Source organism: Cucurbita maxima, unplaced genomic scaffold (genome assembly GCF_002738345.1).
Source record: "Cucurbita maxima cultivar Rimu unplaced genomic scaffold, Cmax_1.0 Cma_Scf00021, whole genome shotgun sequence".
In the NCBI taxonomy this organism is placed as follows: domain Eukaryota; kingdom Viridiplantae; phylum Streptophyta; class Magnoliopsida; order Cucurbitales; family Cucurbitaceae; genus Cucurbita; species Cucurbita maxima.
This window is the reverse complement of record NW_019272037.1, coordinates 637,831-648,444: the sequence shown is the minus strand read 5'-3', so window position 1 is coordinate 648,444 and position 10,614 is coordinate 637,831. Positions and strand designations below refer to the sequence as shown.

General features: G+C 36.3%; 1 protein-coding gene across 2 annotated transcripts in view; it reads left to right on the top strand.

Annotated features, from left to right (window-relative positions):
- LOC111495212 (cyclin-T1-5-like) overlaps positions 1–10,614 on the top strand; it is an 18,774-nt gene that overhangs the window by 1,599 nt on the left and 6,561 nt on the right. Inside the window, exon 3 of one of the 2 annotated variants that reach the window (XM_023145145.1) lies at positions 6,750–7,046. In XM_023145145.1, coding sequence (XP_023000913.1) covers positions 6,823–7,046 — 224 coding nt within the window. In that variant the 5' untranslated portion in view covers positions 6,750–6,822. Of the gene's footprint in view, positions 1–6,749; positions 7,047–10,614 lie in introns of those variants that run through there. The other variant, XM_023145146.1, reaches the window with a different exon arrangement.

Here is a 10,614-nt window from a genome sequence, read left to right as displayed (position 1 = left end):
AAAAAAAAAAAAAAAAAAAAAAAAAGAGAGAATGGAAGGGTATATAATAAACAAAAAAAAGGAGACCACAAAAAAAAAAAAAAGAGACAACCCATAGAAGGGCCTTCAATCAAGAAAAATAAGGCTTAATGGGAAGTTACAAAGCAATTTAGCCGACGAAGGTCATAGAGACATAGTGAGCCAAATAAAATGTCGCTCCAAGACCTCTCAAATACGGACATCCCTTCTCCATGGACTACAACAAAACTTCCCAATCAACGAGAGGAAGGCAATCACATTTGACATGCTCTATTGAACAAGGAACACAGGATTCCCAAAATGAACAAAGAATTAGACAACACTTGCATCACCATGTGGTTCCTCATTGAGGACAAATGATACAAACAAGGGAAAAAAGAGCAGAGAGAGATCTATTCCCAAACCACTCTAAAAAATATTCTCTCCCTAATCACCCATTGAACATTGGACAAACTGAGAAAACAACTAAATATCCTCAGTTATACCTTTCAAAAGGTTCTTGGAAGTGCTTTTAGCCCTTCCAATCTATTTGAAAGAGAGCGACCCTTATTTGCTTGCAATTACTATTTGCCATAAGGAGTTAGACTTGAGAAGGATATGTGTAACAACCCAAGCCCACCACTAGCAGATATCATCCTTTCTGGGCTTTCCCTTTCGAGCTTCCCCTCAAGATTCTAAAATACATCTATTAGGAAGAGATTTCCACGCCCTTATAATGAATGATTCGTTCCCCTCTCCAATCGATGTGGGATCTCACAATCCACCATTCTTGGAGGCTCAACGTCCTTGCTAGCACACTGCTTGGTGTCTGGTGATACCATTTGTAACAACCCAAGCCTACCGCTAACTAACATGGTCCTCTTTGGGCTTTCCCTTTCGGGCTTCCCTTCTAGGTTTTAAAACACATCTATTAGGGAGAGGTTTCCACACCCTTATAAGGAATATTTTATTCCCTTGTGGATCTCACAATATGCTAAAGCCATTTAGTCAGCCCTATAATGGACCCTTAAATTCCCCGTGTCCAAATCCCTCGCTTGATTACATGTGACCTGCCCCCTCCCCTTTCCTCAATCTCTTCCTAAAGGAAATCCTTCATGAACATCTCCAAGGATTTACTCATAGACACAAGAATCCTTGAAAGGGGAAGTCATAGCTTGGGATACCCAAAATTGAAACAAATTTCTTCCGTAGTTGACTCTTTTGATTTTGAAAATTTTATAGCCTTTCATTGTGCTCCCTATCCAAGTACTTTGCTGGATTTTCTTGGATATTAATTGAATTGGGTTGCATTTATGTTTCTTTTGTACTTGTTTTGTCGTGTTTTGTTAGTCTGCTGTTTGTCTACTCTCTGGTAGAGTTTATATCTTTTGAGCATCAGTCTCTTTTCATCTGTTCAATGAAAAGTTTCGTTTCTTGTTTAAAAAAAAAAAATGTTGGACACCCCTCGACATTGACTGAATGAGAGTAAGTCTCCCTCCTCTCAAAGGAAACTCTTCTTCCATGGCGTTAGCCTCCTACAAATATTGCTCACTATCGAGTACCAAAATGAATGGTTTCTAGAGTAGACCCAAAGGGAGTTTTTATGTAAGATGAAGGAAAAAAACCAACGTCACCATTCCAAAGCAACCCATCTATTCAGCCTAATAGTATCTTAATTCTGAACCAATAGTTGGCACTTGCATTTATTAATCTTAAGCTCCTTGATGAAGAAGTCCTGATCAACTAAACAGAAAAAAAAAATCATATTGTAACTGAAGATGAGAAGGAGACAAATTATCCCTCTCTACTCAATGCATCCCGTAACCATTCTACCTAAGGCATTCACAACCAATTAGAAAAGGGAAGGAGAGAGTGGGCCCTTGCCTAAGGCCTCTTGACAAGCAANCCCCCCCCCCCCCCCCCCCCATGATCTCCATTTAAACCCAAACCCATTCTTTACAAGAATTCATTTGAAGAAATTCCAGTGCACTTGGTCATATGCTTTTCCGAAGTCAAATTTAAAATTGATCCATTCATTATAGTGGATTCTATAACCCTTGATAGATTAATTGGCAATAAGAGCTTGGTCGAGGATAGTTTGCTTCTTCATTATTAAAAAACTGGGCCTCTTCTTCTTTATTAATTAAAAAATAAATAAAANTACCAACCTTAAATGCAAAAATTTTTTTTTTTAGTTTTTTTTTTTTTTTTTTTTTTTTTGCCTTTCTGTTAATACTCCCACTTTAACTGTGCTTTCTCTTCTTTATGTACTTTTTTATATATAGTGTGCCTCACAAAAAATAAAAGCTCGCACTTTTTTATTGAGCCTTGGACTTAAGCCCAATAAAGCTATTAGGCTTTATTGTGCCTTGAGCTTTAAAAAACACTAGTTGTGATTTGTTTACCTGCCATAAACCTACTACGTCTTCGCAATCATTGAGGGAAGATCTTTTCTATGAGGGAAGATCTTTTCTAAGTTGAAAGGCCAACGCCTTTGCAAGAAATTCTGCAAACACTAGTTACAAGGTTAATAGGTCGGGTGTCCTTCACCATGACAGCTCTATCCTTCATGGGTATAAGGCACACAAGTTTCATATGAAACTATCCAGGAGGTTGCTCTCAGGAAACTCACAAAAACCTTTCGAAGGTCTTCCTTGATGCAATCCCAAACATCTTGGAAAAAGGTCATCGAAAAAGCTTCTGGGAGCTTTCTTTGTTCCTAATGAACCTGAAACACAACTTTTTGATTTCTTCTAAGGTGAGTGGCATCCAACTTCGCTTTATCCATGAGCACCAATCCAACCCCTCTAAAAACGACTTAGGACCAACCCACGAGGCATGAAGGGTAGAATTAAAAGAGAGGATCTCCTCCTCAATCTCTTTATCCCCTTGCAAAGATATTCATAAAATGTTTTCCAAAGGGCCAAAGAAGTTCTTATTTTGTCTCCCACCCACTTTATGAAAGTAGGCAGTATTAGTCCCCTTCCTTAGCCCACTTCACCTTAGCTTTTTGTCTCCAACTCACCATCTCCCTTCTAGCTAGTTTGACAAACTTGACCTATTGAAAGTCACTCCTTCTTAAGGCCTTAACCCTATTCCTTTTTCAAGCCCATCTCAGACCTATAGGCCTTCTCAACAACTCATGCCTTTTGATCCCCAAAATCTCCGAAAACCTTGTTGTTTCAAGATTTCAACACCCCTTTTAGATCCCTCAATTTCTCCATAAAATGGTTCCCTTTGCATCCGACCGACCACACCTCCTTTTGCCACCACAAAGGAAGTGAGGATGTAATGGATGGATGATCATGTTTTGAGTCTAAATTAGATTGTTGTTTTTTCTTATTTTAATTTTTAGAGAATTACATGCCCTTTTTTTATAAGGGAGAAAGGCTAACTAAATCTAAATCACTGGATGATCTAAATAATCTAAATACCTTAGATAACAGTAAATTTAAATAAATCTCTAGGTACTAGATAACAGTAAATCTAAACAATAATCCATAGATACTAGGTAACTAAATCTAAGGAGGTCAACTACTTCCCTTATTTAATGGAATTACACAATCTCCTTTGACATATCAAACTACATGTTTTCAAACTTGAATGGACCAAGACCCCAAGAAGGAGACTTTGAATCGAAGATAAGGGGCAAATCAGTTCCAATATTTCTTCAACCAGTTGAAATAACATACAAGCTAATTGGGAATCATGGTATAGTTTCAACATCTAATCACTTGGAGAATCCTTTGGAAGTGTTAGTTGTAATATTGGTTTTGGATGAGGGGTTTTCACTTTTTCATTGCATTCTCAATGGATTAATATCTCTCAAATTTGTTTTGAGCATTTCCACTGTTTTGGTATAAGTTGAGTTGTTGATATTGTTTTCTTGAGTTTTTAAGTCATAAAAAAATGTTTGTCGCACAAGTTTCTATTATAGCTGGCAGACCATGTCTTCACATTAATAGATCCGTTATGTGGACTCTTTTGAATGAATGCAATGCCAGTTGGTTGATGTCATCCGTTTTTAGCCTTTTATTGGTATGAATATGGTTCCCCTCTTAGCAATGAGAGTTTGTACGTTCTTACATTCGATTGAAGTTTTTTTTAAAATAATTAAATTATTTATTATTATTATTTCTATTTAATTTAATTAATTTATTGTCACTTCAGTGGATGAGATGTAACAACCCTATATTTCTGCTAACCTAAAGTGGCTATCATCATCGTAATATGCTCTCTTATGCAGAAATAATCATTTAAAAATATCTTCATTAAACAATGTCATGGACTTGCATGTTTTCAAAAAAAGATCTTAAAGCATGCAAATGAAATATTAAATAAAAAAAGTATATGTTGAAAATAAATATGCCTTATACTAACCTATAGTCTAATAATTTAAATACCACTATCCTATGCAATTGTCATGGTCTTTACTTGCGATACCGTCATTAGCCTTATAGGGGTGTCTTGCCTTTACATGAAAAATAGAAGTAGCACACGGCTTGAGTATTTTAAGAAATACTCAGAAAGTGACCCCACTATTGGGGTTAGGGAATGCAAACACATGCAACTCATAATTAGGGTCCTATCATTAAAACATCATAGAGGTGGCTTCCAGTCTGGACAAAATTGGATGTGTAATACTTTCCTACACACGACCCATACGTGCGAGCGTGAGTCTCCAGACGGTTCATCCCCCTAGACCCATCATAGTCGGGTTAGTTAAACGTAGCTAGACGTCTGGAGGTCAGTAGATCCTTGAATATCATGCAAGGCATGATCATCATTATTATAGTGTATGCGTCTGTATTCATCATCATCATAAATGGGGAAGTAACCTAATGTATATGAACACATAATATGCATGAGGTTTTTATAATTTTCATCTTAAATTATCCTTATGTCACAACCCTATACGTCATTCACATATTATCCTAGGTAACATGCATGCATTAGCCTTCGTACATTCATCATCATTATCATCATTTAGGGTTGTGTCTCAGGCAAAACTCCATCATAATGCATCATGACATCTCATACATGCACATCATCTTAATATGAAATATCATTATATTAAGTCATATCATCATCATGCATCTTACATCATCATGTTATCATGCATCATCATCATCATATTATGTCGTCATCATATCGTTATATCGTCATGTCATCATATCATCATCATGACATCATCATATAACATCATGACACCATCATGTCATCATATAACATCAAACATCATATTATCATATAACATAAAACATAAATTACACGTGCAAGGGCCACTGGGCATGTGTCGTCATACATTAAGGCAAGGGCCCCAGTGGTCACTATCGGCTTGGTCGAAGGACTTGCCTTATGTATGATGACACATGCCTAATGATCCTTACACATGTCATTTATGCTTTATGTAATATGATGATATGATGATGTGATGATGTTATATGATGATGTGATGATTTTATATGAAGATGTTATATGATGACATGATGATGTAGGATGCATGATGATTAGATAACTTAATATGATGATATTCCATATTAAGATGATGTGCATGTACTAAATGTTATGATGCATTATGACAAAGAGTTTTCTAAGACAATGCTAAATGATGTTATTGATGATGAACGTATGAAGGTCAATGCATGCATGTTACCCAAAACAATAGGTAAATGATGTATATGGTTGTGTCATAAGAACAATTTAAGATGAAAACTATAGAGACCTCATGCATATTGTATATTGATATACATCGAGTTACTTTCCCATTTATGATGATGAGTACGGACGCGTACACTATGATGATGATGATGATCATGCCTTGCATGATATTCGAGGGTTTGCTGACCTCTGGACGTCCGACTATGGACAACTAGCCCGACAATGATGGGTCTATGGGGTGCAAATAGCTTGGGACTCGCTCACACGTGTAGGTCGTGTGTAGGGAAGTACTACACACCCAATTTTGTCCGGATTGGAGGCCACCTCTATGATGGTTTTAACGATAGGTTTCTAATCTTGAGTTGCATGTGTTTGCATTCCTTGACCTCAATAGTGGGGTGTCACTTACTGAGTATTTCTTAAAATACTTAAAGCGTGTACTTCTTCTATTTTTCAGTAAAGGCAAGACACCCATGTATGGCTAACGATGACATCGCAAGTAAAAACCATGACACATGCATAGAATAGTGATATTTAAAATTATTATACTATAGGGTTAGTAGATGACATATTTATTTTCAATATTTACTTTGTTTTATTTTAAAATTTCATTTGCATTATTTTAAGATCTTTCTTTGAAAACATGCAAGTCCATGAGATTGTTTAATGAAGATGTTTTTTAAAGGATTATTTCTGCATATGGTTAATGAAGATGTTTTTTAAAGGATTATTTCTGCATATGGTTAATGAAGATGTTTTTTAAAGGATTATTTCTGCATAAAGAGCATATTATGATGATGGTAGCAACTTTAGATTATCAGAAATCTAGGGTCGTTATATGGGATATCTCCTTTTTGTAACATTCCTTACTGAAATGATATTATGTCCTGTAAAAAAGTACCTAACTGTAGATGTCCAGACTTATTGGAATTGTGAATAATGTTCTTATACAAACAATAATTTTTACTTTTGACGATAATTGAGTTCTAAGGAGACAAATCTTCACTGAACGGAAAACTAGTATATAATTTTTTTAATTCATAGGTTTTTATGCTATATCTAATTTTTACTTATCTTGATCTTGTTGGCAGGAAATTGCTGCATAAGTTTTAGGGAATAATTGTATAGTCTCTTGCTACTGTTGTAGACTGTTGAATAATACTCATGGCTGGACTTCTGCCATTTGAGTCGACACATCATAGAATATCTGATAGCGGGTCCTCAATGAGTTCTCAAGAAAATCAAGATGGAGGTCGTTGGTATATGTCCAGAAAGGACATTGAAGAAAATTCCCCATCAAGAAGGGATGGTATTGACTTGAAGAAGGAGACTTATTTACGGAAGTCATACTGCACATTTTTGCAAGATCTGGGCATGAGGCTCAAAGTGTAAGACTTTTCTGTTTGATTGTACCTAAATATTACATATGTCGTAGACATAAAATTTGTTGTGTGTGTAGCTAGGATTTATTTTACCTCTTGATGACAGTCTCGTAGACGCATTTTTTGGGACTCTGTTGGAGTAAGATACAGAAATGCCATGCTGCCTGCTTGGAAGAGGTGTTTTTTATATAGGGGTTTGCTCATTCTTAGTTGGTCTTGAGTGGCTAGTATCCTTGTTTAGAATTCTTGTGTTGGTTAGCAGAACTTTGGAAAAGTTGATTTTTAATGGGCAGGATTTGAACGACGCCTTGTTGGTTAAGCAGTTATGGCGTTTTCCTTGTGAGCCCTATTTTTTATGGCATAGGGACATCACAAGCATGGTTCCCATGATCTTCAAATAGGGTTATCAAAGAACTTCTAAAGACCAATGAAAAGCTATCTCTGATGGTTTGCTATGTTTCTCTTCATTTGTACAGTGTGTGGTTGGTGATGGGAGAATTACCTACTTTTGAGAAGATAAGTGGCTAGGGGATAGACCTATCTGCCCCTTATTTCCTCATTTACACTATCTTTCATATGTGAGGAATCATTTGGTAAATGATAGTGCTGCCTTCCACGAATCATTTGTTATCATTTCTAGCTGGTCTAAGATTCTCCCTTATGATCCGATTAGCCTTCTCAATTACACACTGATAGGACACTCATTCATGGATGGGAAAAAAGTTTGATGGGTGCACCTTATTCAGGTTTTGTGTGGACTACATGGATTGAGTGCAATGATAACCAAGAAATTTCAATGACAAGGAAAGATCTTTGTATACTTTTTTTAAGCACGTCATCTTGTTAACTCTATCTGGATGTAAATGCACTTTTAAAATTAAAAAAAAAATTAAAAAAAAAATCTTATAGTATCTCATCATTTTTTTGCCAATGGAGTAATCTTTTGTAAGTTCTTTGGCTTGGATTCTTACCCCTCTGGTAAATTTCATATATCAATGACTTATATTTTATTTTCTTTGAGAAATATTCGGTGGACTATATTCTTTCTCGTTTGGAGAATAATCCCAACCATGATATTGGGTTTTGTCGTTTGTTGTTCAATTGGGAAACAACACATGTTATCAACCTTTTGTCCTTGGTTGAGGGTTCTTCTACTCATCCTGTGAGAGGGGATTTTCATTTCTCCTAGCATATTGGAAGGTTTTTCTTGCAGATTTGTTTTCAGTCTTTTCCATGCTGTGGAAGATAAAAAATTCCTAAGAAAGTTAAGTTCTTTACTTGACAGTTTTTTCACAGAAGAATTGAGAATTTGGATCGTGTTTTGAGGATTTTGTCTGATTTGATAGGTCCACAGTGTTGCATCCTTCTGTAATGGCATGGCAAAGGATTTTACCACCTTTTTTGGTGTTGTGTTTTTGCCGGTTCAAGTTGGAATTTTTTCTTTGAGTCTTGTTTTTCAGGTTGCTTGGACTAAAGATGTTTGCTTGATAGTCGAGTTCCTTTTTGACCTGCTATTGGTGAGAAGGGTCAGTTTTTTTTGCTTGAAAGGGTGTGAAGTGTTGTGAATATTTGGTTAGAGAAGAACATTATAGTCTTTTTGGGCCCTTATAAGGTCTTCGATCATTATGTCTTTTTGTAAATACCTCTTAGGTCTTATTTTGTTTGATTGGAGTCATTTTTTTTGTTTTAGTTTGACACCTTTTGTTTGGGCTTGTTTTTTTTTTTTTTTATCCCCTTGTATTTTTTCATTTATTTTCAACGAAAGTTCGGTATTTTCCAAAAGTAAAAGGGAGATATGAAATTCTTTAGGAAAAGAAAAGGCAAGGGAAGGTCAACAACCAATAATCGATGCCTTCAGTATTAGTACCTAAATACATCCATAAGCAATTTATGTTCTAACTAGTGGTAGTGCACTTGAGTCATGTATTGTAGCACGAGCACTCACTCACTTCTAAGTCCATGATGTCAAAGATGTGGATTAAGTTCAAACTGCCTTCTAAATCAACTTTCAGGCACAAAATCGAAAAAGAATTGTACCATCTATACATGATGGTCTATGACAACTTGCTCCTTGTCAACGATGAACTTTGAGGTTGTTTATGACACCTGTGTCTACTCCTTGTCAACAAAAAAAGAACCATCATTGACCTAAAAAAGTGCCTCCGATGCTTTACGAGGCCAACACCAAAGGTTGCAAAAAGATGACCAACTGGTAAAGATTTGAGTTAAGCTACAGTTACAAAATAATTTGAAACATTTGACCAAGTAGAAGCAAAAAGAATAACCAAGTCCCAAAACACCTCCCTTCATTCTTGAGTTCCTTTTAAACTAAAGCTGGCATATAAGTGTAAGCACCCCATTACACCAATCAAAGTATCTTGGCTCGCTCTTTGAAGGTCGTATCACCAATAAGCCTATGGACGGCACCTGATGCTTTGCTAGGCTAGCATTACTGAAAATTAAGTAAGCTTCGGAGGTTTTCCCAATAGGCAGCCACAAAAGGACAAATGAACTTCACTATCTTATCAAGAACACACCACTTTAGGGAAAGAACCATGTTCTGAAGGATCTTTTGGATTCTACAAAAAGTATTCAGCCTTTCAAAAGAAAAGATCGACAGGAAAACCTTAGCCTTTTTTGGACGAAGAGCTTGCCCGATCATATCAGATTGTTGATGGTTCAAAGCCGCTTGATGGATAATCAGCTTTTTAACAAAAAACAGCCACGCCCACCCCAATTTTCTAGAGTCCACGCTTTAACATCTTCTCTGAGGTCTGACATTAGGAAGCATATGGGAGAGTAGCCTATTCTTCCACCTCCAAATCAGTAATGTTTGTTCTGAAATTCAATTACTGTCATTGAAACTGACCTACCAGCATTGTTTATCCAAAAAAACTTTGGATTCAGCAATCCTGTAAAGTTTGGGAAAAGCATTGAGTGGAGAGGAATCCGTTAACTATTTAACCTTCCAAAACCCCGTTTTATCTCCTTTGCCTAAATTGATTTGGCACCATCCTTCAAAAGGGACTAATGCTTTTCATGATCTGGGACCAAGGACTCTTAAGGTACGAGAGCCTTTCTTTAAGGGCCACCAATTTTGCACATTCCATCAATATTTTGCAGCAATAACCTTCTTCACAAAACCCCGTCTTCTCTTCAAGAAAGTGCCACTTCCATTTAGGAAGGAGGGCCCAATTTGTAATAGCAAGCTTACCAATACCCATGCCTCCCATAAACGTAAAAAGGGAAGTTGTTTTCAAGTTTATAAGATTAATCACCCCTTCTAGTTAAGGCATGAGAAAATTGAGAAAAAGAGATGGATGCTAGTAAGGATGGCTAGCTACTTCTATTGTTTCCGTCCTTTCTTTCTCCTGGGATTCCACTTTATGCGACTTTGATTTGGGTGACGTTAGATGAAATTGCAATAGAGAAGAGAAATTCCTAGCCAAAGGAATTACAAAAAATTCTACCAATGGGCCATAAGTGTAGCTAAGTCATAGTTTCTAAAGAAGCCGGATTTTTACACGAAGGACAAAGGCTAACGAGGAAAAAAAAAAAAAAAAAAAAAAAAAAC